The 17,510-nt window shown below is 45.8% G+C and overlaps 1 protein-coding gene across 1 annotated transcript in view; it reads right to left on the bottom strand.

Annotated features, from left to right (window-relative positions):
• LOC142494625 (uncharacterized) overlaps positions 1-17,510 on the bottom strand; it is a 439,963-nt gene that overhangs the window by 338,725 nt on the left and 83,728 nt on the right. The window contains exons 12-20 of the mRNA XM_075599056.1: positions 17,167-17,313; positions 15,409-15,528; positions 13,505-13,663; positions 11,018-11,143; positions 9,506-9,649; positions 8,888-9,019; positions 7,716-7,862; positions 7,465-7,584; positions 6,481-6,627 (exon numbers count right to left, since the gene is read on the bottom strand). Of these exons, the coding sequence (XP_075455171.1) occupies positions 6,481-6,627; positions 7,465-7,584; positions 7,716-7,862; positions 8,888-9,019; positions 9,506-9,649; positions 11,018-11,143; positions 13,505-13,663; positions 15,409-15,528; positions 17,167-17,313 (1,242 nt within the window). The remainder of the gene's footprint in view (positions 1-6,480; positions 6,628-7,464; positions 7,585-7,715; positions 7,863-8,887; positions 9,020-9,505; positions 9,650-11,017; positions 11,144-13,504; positions 13,664-15,408; positions 15,529-17,166; positions 17,314-17,510) is intronic.

Below are 17,510 nucleotides of genomic sequence, written 5' to 3'. Positions count from 1 at the left end.
CCCATCTTCACCATTAGCTACATCAGGAAAAGAAGAACAAAGATACCGCTAGAAGTGTGTACTCACACTGGCCCGTGTGAGTATTGTGTTATATTTACCATATATACCATTGTACCCCTCTCTCTCATCACCTGATACTAATTGGGTAACACCCATAAGTAAAACAAGATACCAAGATAAGAGTACACTCACACCAGCCCGTGTGAGTGCCGGAGTATAATCTATATATATTTTTATGGTGGTCCATAAACACACCATCCCCTCCCCCACATTGACGTATATATGTATATGTGTTAACCCTATCCTCCTTTCTGTTTATACGAGAGGAAATCCTCCTGGAGCGGCACTCTGAACCAACGAAGCAAGCAGCTTATACATCAAGAAGAAGAACCCACACCGCAAGAAGAAAAGCCTCACCAGAAGCACACGGGATTCCAAAAGAAACCTTGATGTGATTGGGCTTACACAAGGCCGTGTAAGTTATATATACTTTTATTCTACCCTTTCACCAATACATACGAACCAATGTGTGTATATCATTCAAATTAGACATTAGACACCTGAGCTACCACACTCGCTCAGGATATAATTACTTTATTTTAAAAGCAATTACTAGTTCTACAACACTGCCTGTTTCCAACTATTGTGCTCCCCCATCCTTTTTGTATTCACTGCCTACAAGGGTCCCGGATAGATCCTGCTGGGGTTCCGAGTCACAAGAGGACACCACTTGAAAACTACTCACAGGCAGTATTACACCACACCTTTTTTACTTCCGCACATCAAATAAGCCATACAGAGATAGCGCCCGGGTACCTCCACAAACAATACATGTGTGTATGTATACATTGTGTGTATGTATATATTGTGTGTATACAACATGTTTGTGTGTGTATACACGTGTGTATACACATGTGTGTGTATACACGTGTGTGTATACATGTGTGTATACACATGTGTGTGTGTATACACGTGTGTGTGTATACGTGTGTGTGTATACATGTGTGTGTATACATGTGTGTGTATACATGTGTGTGTATACACATGTGTGTGTGTATACACATGTGTGTGTGTATACACATGTGTGTGTGTATACACGTATGTGTGTATACACGTGTGTGTGTATACACATGTGTGTGTATACACATGTGTGTGTGTATACACGTGTGTGTGTGTATGCACGTGTGTGTGTGTATGCACGTGTGTGTGTGTGTATACGTGTTTGTGTATACGTGTGTGTGTATACATGTGTGTGTGTATACATGTGTGTGTGTATACATGTGTGTGTGTATACAGTACATTATGTGTATGTATACCTGTGTGTGTATACGTGTGTGTGTACGTGTGTGAGTGTATGTCTCCATGTGTGTGTGTACGTGTACATGTGTGTGAGTATACGTGTCCATGTGTGTGTGTGTACGTGTCTACGTGTACATGTGTGTGTGTGTCTACGTGTACATGTGTGTGTCTACGTGCGTGTGTGTGTACGTGTGTGTACGTGTGTGTGTGTCTACGTGTGTGTGTGTACGTGTGTGTGTCTATGTGTGTGTCTACGTGTGTGTGTGTGTGTGTGTGTGTGTCTACGTGTGTGTGTGTCTATTTGTGTGTGTGTCTACGTGTGTGTTTGTGTATACGTGTGTGTGTTTGTGTATACGTGTGTGTGTGTGTATACGTGTGTGTGTGTATACGTGTGTGTATACGTGTGTGTGTATACGTGTGTGTGTGTGTCTACGTGTGTGTGTGTGTCTACGTGTGTGTGTGTGTCTACGTGTGTGTGTGTGTGTGTGTCTACGTGTGTGTGTGTGTGTCCCTGTGTGTGTGTGTGTGTGTGTGTGTTTGTGTCCCTGTGTGTCCTTTGGCCCATCACTCCGCCTCAGGCCAATGAGAGGTGTGCGGGGGCGGGCCAAGGGACCAATGAGGTGGGAAGGGGGGGGGAGGCGGTGGGAAGGGGGGGAGGAGGTGGGAAGGGGGGGAGGAGGTGAGAAGGGGGGGGGGAGGAGGTGAGGAGGTGGGAAGGGGGGGGAGGAGGGGGGAAGGGGGAGGGGAAGGGGGGGGAGGGGAAGGGGGGGAGGGAGGGGAAGGGGGGAGGGGGGGAAGGGGGGGAGGGGGAGGGGGGGAGGGAGGGGAGGAGGTGGTGGGAAGGGGGGGTGGAGGGGGGAGGTGGTGGGAAGGGGGGGTGGAGGTGGTGGGAAGGGGGGGAGGAGGGGGAGGAGGGGGGAAGGGGGGGGGTGGTGGGAGGAGGGGGGAAGGGGGGAGGAGAGGGGAAGAGGGGAGAGGGGGGGAGGAGGGGGGGGAGAGGGGGGAGGGGGGGAGGAGGGAGGGGGGAGGGGGGGAGGAGGGAGGAGGAGGGGGGGAGGAGGGGGGAGGAGGGGAAGAGGGGGGAGGGGGTTTGGAGGGGGGGAGAGGGGGAGGGGGGAGGAGGGAGGGGGGGAGGGGGGGAGGAGGGAGGGGGGGAGGGGGGGAGGAGGGAGGGGGGGAGGGGGGGAGGAGGGGGGGAGGAGGGGGGAGGAGGGGAGGAGGGGGGGAGGGGGGGAGGAGGGGAGGAGGGGGAGAGGGGGAGAGGGGGAAGGGGGGGGGAGGAGGGGGGGAGGGGGGGAGAATGAGGGGGGGAGGAGGGAGGGAGGAGGGGGAGAGGGGGGAGGGAAGGGGGAGAGGGGGGAGGAGGGGGGGAGGAGGGGGAGAGGGGGAGGAGGGGGAGAGGGGGGAGGAGGGGGAGAGGGGGGAAGGGGGGGGGGAAGAGGGGGGAGGGGGGAAGAAGGGGGGAGGGGGGAAGAAGGGGGGAGGGGGGAGGGGGGGGGAGGGGAGGAGGAGGGGGGAGGAGGGGGAGGAGGGGGGAAGGGGGGGAGGTGATGGGGAGGAGGGGGGAAGGGGGGGAGATGGTGGGGAGTAGGGGGGAAGGGGGGGAGGTGGTGGGAAGGGGGGGAGGTGGTGGGAAGGGGGGGGAGGTGGTGGGAAGGGGGGAGGAGGGGGGAGGTGGTGGGGAGGAGGGGGGAAGTGGTGGGAAGGGGGGGGGAGGTGGTGCGAAGGGGGGGAGGTGGAGGGGAGGTGAAGGGGGTGGGGGGTGTAGGGGAGGTGAAGGGGGGGTGTAGGGGAGGTGAAGGGGGGTGTGGAGGGGAGGTGAAGGGGTGGGGTGGAGGGGAGGTGAAGGGGGTGGGTGGAGGGGAGGTGAAGGGGGGGGGTGGAGGGGAGGTGAAGGGTGGGGGGTGGAGGAGAGGTGAAGGGGAGGTGGAGGGAGGTGAAGGGGAGGTGGAGGGGGGTGAAGGGGAGGTGAAGGGGGGGGTGGAGGGGAGGTGAAGGGGGGGTGGAGGGAGGTGAGGGGTGGGTGAGGGGAGGGGTGGGTGAGGGGAGGTGAAGGGGGGTGAGGGGAGGTGAAGGCCGCTCCCTCACCCGTCCGGCCGCTCACTCACCCGTCCAGCAGCTCCCTCAGCCGTCCGGCCGCTCCCTCAGCCGTCCGGAAGCTCCCACGTGGATCTGAGGCGGGAGGCAGCTTGTTGTGGCCGCTCCCCCGCTGTGTCCCGGGCGCTCGCTCCCCCGCTGACTGTAGCGGCGCCGGGGGGGGGAGGGGGTGGAGGGGAGGTGAAGGGGGGTGAGGGGTTGGTGAGGGGAGGTGAGGGGTTGGTGAGGGGAGGTGAGGGGTGGGTGAAGGCCGCTCACTCACCCGTCCGGAAGCTCCCACGTGGATCTGAGGCGGGAGGCAGCGTGTTGTGGCCGCTCCCCCGCTGTGTCCCGGGCACTCGCTCCCCCGCTGACTGTAGCGGGGAGGGGGGGGGGGCTGAAAGCGCGGGAAACAGGGAGACACGAGGAGAGGAGGAGGTGCGCGCGGGTGTGGAGGCTGATGTTCGGGGAGGAAGAGGCGGAGGCTCCGGGACCGGCGGGTATGTGAGCCCCACCCCCCGGGTTATACATGCTGCTAATGTACAACCCCCCCTACTGTGTGTGTGTGTGTTTGTGTGTCCCTGTGTGTGTGTCCCTGTGTGTGTGTGTGTGTGTGTGTGTGTCCCTGTGTGTGTGTGTGTCCCTGTGTGTGTGTGTGTCCCTGTGTGTGTGTGTGTGTCCTTTGGCCAGTCACTCCGCCTCAGGCCAATGAGGGGCGGGCCAAGGGACCAATGAGATTTCCCCTAGGGACACCGGACATCCAGGCAGGCAGGCAGGCAGGCAGGCATACAGTGCTTTCACTAATATAGTATATAAAGATATATATATATATATATATATTCACAGTGAAACTGATCAAACGTATGGTGAGAGGTAGTGAATATCAATATCAATATTCATGGTCAAATGGGACAGTTGTTTAACCCTTGGCACTATTTGTTATGCACCCTGAGTTATGGGGAGTAATTAACTCACTACCTCTGACTTTGAAAGGTCGCTAAACGACTATTACTGTTTGTTTAAACATTCATGACCAACTGGGACAATCGTTTAGCCCGGCTATACCCACATGCAGCAGAGCAGAACACCCTTCTATGAGCAGACACTTGGTACTATTTGTACACCAACACTGCAGGGTAATTAGGGACAGCAGTACATAAACATTGTGCCTGGTACATTTACCCCATATATGACCTTATGTTACTGTGACTATTGTTGAAGTTATATATTACCAACTGGTCACCTTCTATATTATCATTAACACCACCAGGCTATGAACTAGCCATTAGTCCTTATCCTGGATCACTCATATAGTGTTTATACCCAGGCATAGACTTACGTTAAGCATTCCATACTCCGCTGTGCCTAACATGCGCTCAGATACCAGGTTTTAATTAGATTGTTTTTCTTGTTATCATAAAATTGATTTATTTTGAGCTCTACCCCCAGTGAGTGCATCTTGTGGGATTCTTTCCTTGTTTCTCAGTACTTATTTACACGCGAAACACACCCACCTTGATCTACAAAATAACACGAAAATACCCTTACTGGAATGGGGTCAAACGAAATAAACGGTTCCCAAAACAAAATGTTGCAAAACAAAGTATCTAGGAGCAATTTCCCAGTAGCGGGAGTCGCTCGCAAAAAGAGCCTGAAACAGTCCTTGGTCAGCAGTGCAACTTGCCGCTGCTGTGTACTCCGCTGGAGCTGCTTCTATCTTGATGAAACTTTTAAAATCTGGAAGCTTAGATGTTTCTTGCAGGAATCCTTAGGTGAATCTGTTACATGATGGAACTCTTAGATGGAATTTGAATCTACCTCCTGATTGGCTGCACAGACTTTTAAAAACACCAAATGCCTATGTATACTGTGCAGCCAATCGCAGCATGGGAAACAATCATCCCACCTATAGCCAGGTTTTGCCAGTCGTGCGCAGCCTGGCAGAGGGAGCTTCTTAGTATGCTGAGAGCATGTGCAAACCTGGCCCTTCCCCGCTTAGCATACCAGACCACTCCTCCCTTACCTGGCGCCATCTTGTCTCCCTTTTCCCTGACAGCTGGACATATGTCAGGGAAATCTGTTTACCTCTCCACCTCCCCACTTAACACTTATCAGATGGGACCCTGCTCCTCTTACCGGGTGCCACCCAGTCTCCTTCACCCCTTCTTGCTAACAAAGGATTTAACATGTCCATATCCTTGCTAACCAATGGTTAACACCTTCATATCCTGGACGTTTGAAGCTGGTCCTTTGAAGCCCAGAGGCGGAGTAGCTCCCTATGCAAATGGATTTGTATCCATACTAAATGACTTCCTCTGAACCTTACTGTAATAAAAATATAAACCTGGGGATTGTCAAAAAACAGTTTCTTTTCCCCTTATGCAGAAAACATTGTTACAATAACCCATACATTTAAAACATGATATGATTCTCGCCACCTTATCCCTGGTGGGAGACACACAGACAATTCTGACACATTTACAGGCTTGCAGCCAGCAGTGGGCTGCAGAGCTGACACTTTGCATTTACCCACTATGACTCAGGGGAACCCTGGTACACGCCTTATACAGCTGATACATAGCATTACTCTCGCCCCCTTATCCCTGGGGGGGAGAGATACAGGCATTTTTAATACATTTGCAGTATTACCACCCTTGTTGGGTTGCAGAGCTGACACTCTACAACTCCCCATCTGGCTCAGGAGCACCCAGCCAGGCATAATACCTTTATTTTTTGACCTGGGTACCCCCTCACCGTCACAATAGCTATATCAAGGCATGTATACAACAAACAAGGAATATATTTATTTTCATTCACATACATTGATGTAGGACTAATATCCACAGTTACACAGTCTATCACTGTCAATACAGTACTATATGTGTCTATCTTAAAGGTCGCTTAAAACAGAGTGATCATGTAATCTACTGTATGCTGGGTTAAATCGATTTCGGATTTGGTGCTATAGGAAGGTCTTTGCTTTGTTTTGAATTATTATACAGACAGAACGGAACTACTGTATGTGGCTAAACAAATTAAGGAACCACACTTGTCGAAATACATACGAAAAAAGACAAATGATTAAGTCAGGGCTAATATACTCACATATGGACTGGGTAATGACTTTCTCAGGTCCCTCCATCTCTCCAAAGAGGGGCCTTATTGCAAAAACATAGGTCTTTCCATTCGTCAGTCCAGTGAGTCGGAAGGACCTGAATGTTGCAGCTAACTGCTCCATGGAGAAATCAGGATCTGGTGAAAAGTGGACATACGAAGTGTCATTACACAACCTTTCTCCGCAGTCATTTTCATCATTACTCAAACATGTCTTTCCCTGTAAGTATGTATGCTCACCTGCACAACTAGCTAGGACAATTGTCAAAGCCAATACAAAAGCATCAGAAGAAATGTTGCTATGTTCACGTTTGTCATTCCGAATTAAGCCCAGAACCAGAATCATGAATGAACTTCGGGCCATATTTACTGAGCTGTGCTATTCTGCGAGATGCCTTCTGGTGCCAGAACACGCATTACAGCCCATTCAATTAAATGGGCAGTAAGGTGTCTTACAGTGCTGGATAGTGTCATGTGGAGTAGCATCACTTAGTAAACATGCCGCTTCATGTAGTTATCTACTAAACCTGGTAAAGCATTTTCCCATCTCAGTTGCTTAAGACAGGGGTGCGCAAACTAGGGGGTGCAAGATTTTTCTGGTGGGGGGTGGTTGTAGAGGCCCCTGTGCTCTTCCCCAAGGCATTTAAATTAAATACCGGGGATCACATGAGGCCTCGGCAACCTCACTTACCTTGTCTCTGGCGACGCATTGCCATGGCAACATGACATCACATGACCCGGCATAGGGTGCGCAAGTTGGGAGGTGGAGTGCAGATGGGGGGGGGGGGCACGCAGGGTGAAAAGATTGCGCAACCCTGGCAAAAGACATTACATGACCTTTTCCATTCCAATCTTACAGTTGGCGTCCATTCCACGAAGCTCCTTCATCAAGGAAGTGGTAACTTTAAGACGGTGTAGGAATATATATGAGAGATGCCTGCATTGGTTGTCAAACATTACAGAGCCATGTCTCACCTGAAACCAGCCTCCATGACAAGAGATACGAAGATGCCCCAGTTACACCGGACCAACTCAGCAAAGCGCTGTCCGCTGTAGTCTCCTTGATTTCAAACATCTCCACTTTTGGTAAATCCACTGTACAACGGGAATAGTTGTCACTTATGTTAATTAGATCAACGTTAGTTAGACCATTACTTGATTACACCCAGATTTTACTTGATTTTATCTCATACGCATGTAGAATAACCTCTCTCTCATCAACTCACACGTTTTTGCTGTAAGGAGCACAGGACTTCCCTCGCGGTTTCCAACGATCGACGACACGTAGATATTGTAAGTGGCACTTTCTTTCAGATCAGTAATCGCGAAAAATGAAGCGTCCGCAGGAACAATCTTAGAGTTTCTAAGACCTCCTAAAAATAACAAAAAGTTTACAATCCTGTTGCAATAATGCTTGTGGAGATTTTTTTTTTTTTTTTTAGTTTCGGCAAAAGATATTTCACAATTAATAATGTAAAACCATAAAATATTTACCATTTGAACTTGTCATTTCATTTATTTTTCCTTTTTTAACTTCCCTTCTCCATTTATCAGCAAGATTTATATTAGATTGTTTTTGGATTGGGCCTTATGTTTCAGACAATTGAAGGTCTACATCTATGCATTTAATACTGGACAGGTGAGTTCGCCAGCTCACACTTACTTGTTTTGGGCTCCCATCAAGGACTACTGATAGAGGATACAAAATATGGCAATGTATGGGCTCATCTCTTTCTGCTCATCCCGCCAGGCTTGGGACAGTTGTCCCAGCGCTCCCTACCCTGTTGGTAGCCCTGATTATGCCTATAACTGGTGAAGTTTTCTTTTCTCTTTGTGCCAATCTAAAGACAAGTTGATCCCAGAAATGGATCCACACAAAGCACCCACATTCTATTGCACTCCAACCTAAGCTTATAACATAATAGTGTTCAACGATCTATTGTCTTTGTAGCTCGCCACAGAAATAGGACCTAAAATACTAAGTCACGGATTAAATGGAACCGCCCACTTTAATAATGGTTCCCACACTCCAAGGTATAGAACCTAGACGTATTAAAATCTTCCTTTAATCAATTGAAGATATACCAAATCGTATGCATATAAAAAGAGAAAACAATGAACATATACAGTATATTTCGGTTGAGCGGCGGGTCATTTTGTTGTAGTCCATTAATTCTGCCAAGTCTAAGATGCTGTTAACCTCTAACACAGGGGTGCTCAACTCCAGTCCTCAACCCCCCTTAACAGGTTAGGCCCCCTAGATGGAGCCCCCGGGACGTGCCCACGGATCGGGACAGTAGTTTTGCCACTGCCTATATCTAATGCTCTGTACAGTCCCTGTGGATGCAGGTAAGTGTGCGACCCCACAAACTGAGCATTGCAATCAACAGGAACATACCGTCAAATGGAGTCCATGATATCTTGTAGTGGGTTATCCCAGGTGTTTTCTTCCAGGATAGCTTTAGTTTATTAACTCCAGTGTCGATGATCTGCAGGTCTCTTACAGGAAGCACCTGAATAGGGTTCGAGTCTGCAGGATAAAACATAAACATGTGCTCCCTGCCACAAACTGAAATGGCTCATTCTAGAATATGTATTTATGTTGCCTGCCATTAATTCCTAGCGGTTAGCAGCTGTGACCTCCAAGCAACAGACGTGTCTTTTTAAGATAACAGCGTAAGCGTGCTCCTCTATGTGACCCTCTATGCATACTTCAACACTTGGTGTAATACCTGCAAGGAGAATACAAGCATGTTGATATGTGGAAGTACTTCTGTATCCAATGGAAACCATTGCACTTATTGAGAAATGTAACCCCAAAAAAACTTTGGCGCCAATTACAGGTCACATTTGATTTCTAACTTAATTTATTAAATTCTTGGAAATATGTTATGCATTTTTTCTACATCATTGAGGCCAATGACATTGGACATATCACACCACTCCTTCAAAGCATTTTGAACACTATACCAGCTACACACCATCCCTCATTACTGTGTCTATAACTGGTGCTTACCTGTGTTTTGAATAAGCGTGGCTGTTGGGCCTTCGGAGTTAACATAGATGGCTTGAACATTGACACTGTATTTGGTGTTTGGCTGCAAATTAGTAATGTGATGAGACCGGATACTGGGAGCCAGGTATTGACTTTTAGGAGTGTCTGAAAACAAGAGAGGAGAAGTCACTGTGGACTTGAGCAGAGAGTATGGACATTCTTCATGTTACAATGGCCGAAAGCAGAAAACAAATCAAGGGCGGCTAGCCGTTGAGGAGGGCCAGAGGGGTGCTAGAGGTGGGGGGGGGGCAAGTCCACAGGGGTGAGAGAGGGTGGGGTGTTGTACTTACTTTTGGTGTCCTGGTGAGCGTCTCGTCAGCGTCTCTAGGGTTGAGCGGGCGTGTGTGTGGGTGTGTGGGTGTGTCTGTGTGTGTGTGTGTTATGGATGTAATCCACAGGGTAGGCTCCCAAATCTCACAGTATGAGGAAGCTCTGTGGTGAGATTCTGAAGCGGTGTGAACACAGGGTAGTCTCCCAAATCTCACAGTATGAGGAAGCTCTGGGGTGTGAGCAGTCCACACTGGTGAGAGTCTGAAGCGGTGTGAGTGGAATAGTGGCTTCAAGTAGACCGGCCAATGAGAGCCGGGGGGGGGGAGGGGGCGGGCCATGGGGGGGAGGCGAGGCACCAGCCAATGAGAGCCATGGGAGGGCGGGCGGACTGACAGACCACTCAAATGGTCTCCTGACACTCACAAACAAGATTTTGAAGATATATATATAGATATATATATATAGTACCTAATCAATAAATAAGAAGCAACAATCTTTCTTCTAGACAATATCACTATGTGAATGTTGCTGTGATACAAAAATTAAGGTTCCAAGTGCAATTTACTGTGCATTTTTATAACAGATCCAACTGCAGACTTTCAAGTGTGTCAAATGTGTCCTTGACTCTAAGTCCAGGTAAGTCTCGGATTCCATTCTTTAATAGGGCATCATGATTGTTCTTCATGGTTACACGCAAGATCTCGTAAATCCCTTCAGGTGTATTATCACAGGAAAGAGGTCTCAATTTAAATAATTGTATTAACCCCAAAAGGAATACAGTGCGGCTATATTATTTCATCTCTATCACCGTGTGTAAGGGATCAATTCCAGAAGCGGCAACTTGGGATTCATAACAGAAGGCAAGGCTACATCATCTTATCTTTACCAACACGCATCAAGTCTCCTGATTATTCACATAGCGGCACTGAGACAAGGAGTTGCTATTATCTCACCTCTAGCAGCAAATTCCACTGGGAAGAGAGTAACAGATCATCGCTTCCAGTTTATAATTGAAAACATTTTTCTATCAATTCCAAACCCACACACCAGAACCACTGTCTATTTGTAGCTATACATGGAATATTTTTCCCAGTCACACATGACGTAACAGCAGAATGGAAGCCCAAAACCCCCATTGTGCTGCCCTATAAATGGAATATCCCCCCAGTAGTTAGTAAAGTAAATGAACCACGAAAAACAAACCTGAAGATGTTGCAGGGCTCCAGGACACTTTATATTCGGTGGCTCCCGCAGTGGAACTCCAAGCGAGCGAGATAGACGTGCTTGTGTACCCAGTGACCTTGAAGTTAGACACATACCCGAGAGGTGCTGTGGAACATAGCAATATTCGCTTTAGTCCTCATCTGTTTTTCAGTGTGAACACAAGAAATGCCACCCACAGCGCAAACCCAACTTAATACCTTGTCATGAAGATGGTCCCTCCAAAGAAATTCAAAAGCAGCCAAAGGTATGACAATATCCGCAGTGAAAGTGAGAGCTTCCATTAATCTGTAGTACAACTAATACAATGTAATAGTTGGAAAGATCTCCACGCACTCCAAGCTATATTTTCAATACAACATAGTTTTTCTTTTACATAAAAAAAATACAAAGTTTGACCATAAAGTCCCAGGACATACTTGAAAACAAGAGGAAACTCTCAATGTATTACTTCCTGGTAAAACATTTTATAAATAAATAAATTCATCAGGTCAAAGAAGGTCTTTATGGCCAAAACGTTATTTTTTCTTTATGTAAAATAAACGTTATTTTGTATATAGCTTGGAGTACCTGGAGATCTTTCCAACTACTGTATATTAATTCATGACAGGTGGTTGCTTGTCTCGCTGAACGCCCCCCGGTAACCTCTAATATGTTATTGCTGTTATTGAATAATTTTTGATGTGCATTTTACTTCTTGATGAACTAACACAGTGTCACCATTTTACTGCATGCTGGAATTACAAGTTGGTGGTGAACCATTTATTGTTGGGTAGAGACACACTGTAAGATGATTAGAAGACTCAAACAGCCATGAGGAGCCCGTGTGACATGGACGTGGTAACAATTCTGAGCGTTTGCACTTTTCAATGAACATTAAAAGGGCTCTGCCTTTATTTTCTGAGCCCCATCAACTGTAGTTGCTGCACTGATAAATATTTTGGTCACTACTCAAATATATTCCTTTGACAAACGGAGTACTAAATTATGACTTGCTGATGTTAAACATAATATAAGCCCTTTATGTTACTGTAATACCATTGAAAAAGTCCAAAATGAGCTAGATGCAATATCATTTCTACCAATATAACCACCTCCAAATATATCCAGAATTATACATTTTTTTTAATTTACTAGTAATGATTTTAATATATCCTGTGTATGAATTCCAGTTCAGTTATATGATTATATTGTCTTAGGTTTGAATCTGGTGTATAAAGACAGGATTCTACGGTTACAGTATGATATGGTCTGATTTGCAATGATTCTTTAGTTTATACTTATTATCTCACATATGATATAATATGATATGATTCAAATAGTTAATTAATATCTTCTGTAAATTCAGTTATATTAGAATAGGATTTGGAGTTATAATGAGATTGCTGTGCTGTTCCCTGTAGGGATGCCCTGTAGGTGACATTTGAGTGACCATAGACAACTGTGGTTAGAGATGATGCAACCATAAGAGGCTATGGCATTAGGTTGGATTAATAAAGAATTCTATGATCTTTCCAGAAGACTTGCCATATTTGATAATAAACTTGTATGGAGGGTGGGCAGTTCCTTAGCAGATATGACATCATATGACATTTAATAGTAATGATTTTAGTATACCCTGTATTTTTGGTCAGATTGGGAGTGAGGTAAAAGTGTCTCAAAGCGCCCCCTTCTCTTCTTGTAAACAAGAATCCAGCCATTGTTCTTTCTTATACCTCTTATATTGGCTTACTTAAGCCTAATCTGAATATCATGAAGTTTTTGCAAATACAGTATATCAGTTAGGAACCACTAATGGCTTCTCCAACAGTAAAATAGTCTACAACTAATTGACCAGTTTTTCCTCATATATAGGGCAGGAAATTAACAGAGAATCAATGACACAGGAAACATTATATCAGAGGCGACAGTCATTGTAATATGTGTTGTAAAGTGTCATTGCTATGTCACACGGTATATTCTTGACCTTTTTTCACTGAATGGTGTTAATAATACTCTAACATGAACATTCCTCATAGATGTAGTTATACGTGAGCTCTGTAACCTCACAAGTATCTTCTGATAACACTTGGATATTTCACTATTTTGCAATAAAAATTGTGATTTTTCAAATCAAATCACAATAAAATATTGATGTTAATAGACTTGATTAATTAGGGTGATCATTTTCCATTATTTAGGCAATTTGCAGCAAATCAGGTTTAGAGCTACAGATAGATAACGCCGCGGGCAAAATAAGAAAACAATTAGTTTTTTTCACAATTCTATTCAAATTAGCAAATTAAATATTGACATAGAGTTCCAGACTTTACCGGGTTTACAGTAGTTCTCTAGTGATTTCATTGCAAATATATCACCGTATCCGTCCAATTGCCTGCTTTGTCATTACAGTTACAGTATATGCATAGAAGGGATATCTACTCCCAGTAGAATGAGTAGATGTCTTTGGAAAGGGTTCTGTATACTTACACGTCCTGGCTGTGGTGGAAATTCCTGGTCCCACCACAGAACCGAATAACACGTACAGGGAGAGGACATATTCAGTGTCGTGAGCGAGGTTTTTCAGTTGGTAAGATGTCATCGAGCTGTTGAGTGCCAGCTGACGGGGACGGTCCTTCCCTAAGAACTCTGTAAAACAAGGAGTACGTAAGAGAAAGATAGATACTTCTACAGGGACAGCTAATATGGTCAGTGGCATCTTGGGCCAAAGTGAACGAATGACAATGTCATGTTTAATAGGATTAATGTAAAGTCACAGGAGCCTCTTTAAAATAAATCTAAGTATTTTCAAATAATTTTTGAACTTTCAATGTTTTCTTGGCTACAAAATGCTTCAAGTTAATTTTACAATCTTTAGTTAATCTCTTTTGTGGTAAAACAGCTTGCAGATTGCCAACTATATTTTTGTCTTTGTTTGCCAAGTAATTTTAATGCTATTATTTACCAGGCAGACAAAAATGTGTGGAACAAGGAGAATCTGATACGCATACATTTCAGAGGACACTACAAAAAAATGTCTTTTTATTTTAAGCAACAATGTAAAAATTTTCATTTAAGAATAAGGGAATTGTCGAAAAAAGCCATATATCGTGTTTTATTCATTTGTTGAATTCTGTTCTATATAGGGTTAGTATATTATCTCTTAATGTAGAATATCACCCATATTACTGAATACCAATTTCCAGGCAACAATAGATATAAAGAATATGCCCCCCGCGCCCCTTTGGGATTACTATGGCCATAAAGGGTAATCTGGCTAAGGAAGCCCATTGCACCAAATTGTTAAAGGTTTTATTGTCTGATAAATGGGACTGCCCTTTTGTATTACGCTTCGATGTTAAGGGCCTCATGCAGAGAGCAGCGCTATTTAAAATCTCGCCATTTTCCGGAGAAAATCGCGCAAAAAACAGCTGAAAATGGAGAGGTAGGAAAAACGCGCCATTTTTTTTTTCTATTTGAAAATCTCGCCGCGCGGCTGGCGAGAAACTACATCTCGCCAGTCTGAAAAATATCCGAATTCAGAAAGGCGCGCTCGCCATCTAGCGGCTGTTTTTGGCGCGATTTTCTTCAATTTTCTCCGCCAACTAAAGTTGGCAAGAAGCAGGAGCTCGCCGGCTATAGGGAAAAAAAAAAAATGCGCGCATCTCCTCATTTACAATTCTCCACATGCAGTAATGCTAAAAATAGCGGATTTCGCCCATTTCTGCATATGGAGAATAAAACTCTTCATTAAACCTACTTTTTATTCCCCTCTCCAATTTTAAATAGCGCTGCTCTCTGCATGAGGCCCTAAGTGAGACTTTAAATGCTTTCTACAGCTATAACTTTAATTATCACAGTGTACAAAAGATGAACAGATATAGCAAGTCTAAGGCTATGGCCTCAGTGTTAGCTGCTGCGCGAGCTACGGCATGCGCTACGGGAACAAGATCTGCCCCTCTATGGTGCGCGCGCATGGAGAGATCGCGATGCGCCACCACATTTTGTAAAGACCAGATTTTTGTCTTCTAGTGGCGGTGGAGCGCTGGGTCACGTCACGGCGGCGCTCCAGCCAAAATAAGGGCGAACCAGCCGCGTGACATCATGGCCTCCCCACCACCAGGCGCGCGCGCAGCAGCTGACACTGGGGCCGTAGCCTAACAGTGTCCGGAGCCGCGGATGGAAAAGTAAAACGCAGCGGTTCCAGAGACAGTGTCTGCCGCGGTGGCGCTGGAGAGGGTCTAACCCCACCCCCCAGAGTTACTTATCCGGGGTAGCAACGGTGGCGTTACTGGAGTTTGCGCCGGAAACAATTAGTCTTGCTACAGCTGTAAGTAAAACAACACCCCGAATCACTTACATGTGCATACGTTTATATAGCGTACATGGCTTACCTGGAGTGGGACCCCATGCCAGCCTGTACCCGGTCGCCCCTTGCACTGCGTTCCAGGAGATCACCGCAGTGCTGATAGATGTTGCTGTTGCTTTAAGAGTTTGCACTGTGCTAGAAGCCACTGAAATAATGTGAATATGGCATCGTTAGAACTCAGCGAGGCCGGCAAGTGACCAGGCCACGCCGTGACTTCGTATACGTGACGCGGGAGAGACGCCAAAGATCTGACTGCTGTGTGTCAAACGCAAAACGTCAAAGCTCATTCTGACTGAGCCACTGATTGTGCTGAAGCAGGGATATCCTGAAAACTTGACCTGTTGGTGGCCCATGGGATCTGGAGTTGGCCACCTCTGCTCTACTCTACAAGATACCTTCCATGCTGAGAAACACTGTGGGGCCCGCTTACGAGTGGGCTGCAATGGGCCATACAGTGTATTTACTAAGAGATGCTGCTTAGTAAATATGGCTCTTAATGGTCTTCTTATTAGTAATAAATAATAATAATATATCCATTTATCTATTTAGAAGGTATGAAATAGCAATATATTAATAATAATTTGACAAACAACAATATGACCATGTATATTGATACAGTACAATAAGTAAGGAAGGCACAGTCTTATGTTAATTTGATGTAAATATAACAACAAAAAAAGTCTCACTTGGAAATGTATAAATATCCCATTAGGGATGCAGTCCCACTTAGCAATATAAATGAGAGGTGCAATAAGACAAAACCACATAGAAAAGACCTCTATTTTTAATATTATTTCAATTGTTGATAGGTAATCCCATAATACTGTTATTTGTTAGTAGGTAAAATTTTGGGAGAATGTGGTTGGGATTTGTTATTGTTTTTACCATTCCTAGATTCATAGCAAACACAATGAGATATTCTCAGAGTTCTCCAGCATAGAAAGAATGGCACCAAGTCCTACTCCGAAGAATGACGAAAAATGAATGTTGCATAAAATAATATTTGGGCACAAAAATAAAGAAGCAGCAATGACATTGTTGGAACAGTATAAATGTATATCGCACTGAAAAAGTATATTGTCTTCACAGGAGTTGACAGCATAGAACAGGGGTAAGCGACTCCAGTCCTCAAGGGCCACCAACAGGTCAGGTTTTCAGGATATCACAGGTGGCTCAATCCGTCCCAGTCCAGGTGGCTCAATTAGTCCCAGCTTCAGCACAGTTGGCTCAATCAATGGCTCAGTCATTGACTGGCAAACTCCATCCGTCAAGGGCCACCCACAAGTAAGGTTTTTAGGATATCCTTGCTTCAGCACACGTGGCTCAGACTAATTGAGCCACTAATTGAGCCACCTGTGCTGAAGCAGGGATATCCTAAAAACCTGACATGGGTGGCCTTTGAGGACTGGAGTTGCCCACCCCTGGCATAGAAGCTTCTATAATTCCCAGCCGTTTGGAAAGGCTCCTTTTGGAGTTTGATGATGTACAGTTACAATAGTAATAAGATCTTAATGACAATTGTTGCAGGCTAGAATATCAACTTAAGAGTCGATAATACCTTTCAGTGGCCCAACCGTTGAGTTTTTTCCCAAATGAGAGTTTATAGGGAGCCCAGTCTCATAGGTTTGTTCTTCAAGTTTACTGAAGAACCATGTAGCTGCATCTATGGCAAACTGTACTGCAGGTCCAGTGGAGGTATCCCAACCTACATTGAATCTACGTTGTCTCCAATGCGGCTACTAGAACGTTGACGGGACATAAGAAAACACTTCTTCATACTTACATGTGGTTGCTTTTGCAGAAACTACAGGGCCCTCTACATCCACAAAGATGGGATTAACTGTGACTGTGTACTCCGTGCCGGCCTGCAGTCCTTGTACCAGGTAATGGGCGTATGTGTCACCCAGGTTAATGTTCTGCACATATCCCTCTGTATGATAAAAGAGCAGGTAACCATTATAAAGCTGCACCGAGGCCTTCAACAACGAGACATCCCTTCTGCACCAACAGGTTACGCATCCTTTAATAAGAGGGAGTGGCTCCGTGAGTAACGACACTGACTGGCACTGAGAGCTTGAAGCAGGGGAGCCTGGTTCAATTCCCGGTGTCGGCTCCTTGTGACCTTGG

The sequence above is a fragment of the Ascaphus truei genome, chromosome 5, assembly GCF_040206685.1.
Source record: "Ascaphus truei isolate aAscTru1 chromosome 5, aAscTru1.hap1, whole genome shotgun sequence".
In the NCBI taxonomy this organism is placed as follows: Eukaryota; Metazoa; Chordata; class Amphibia; order Anura; family Ascaphidae; genus Ascaphus; species Ascaphus truei.
Note: the sequence above shows the minus strand (reverse complement) of the source record. Positions and strands in the feature narration are given on the sequence as shown.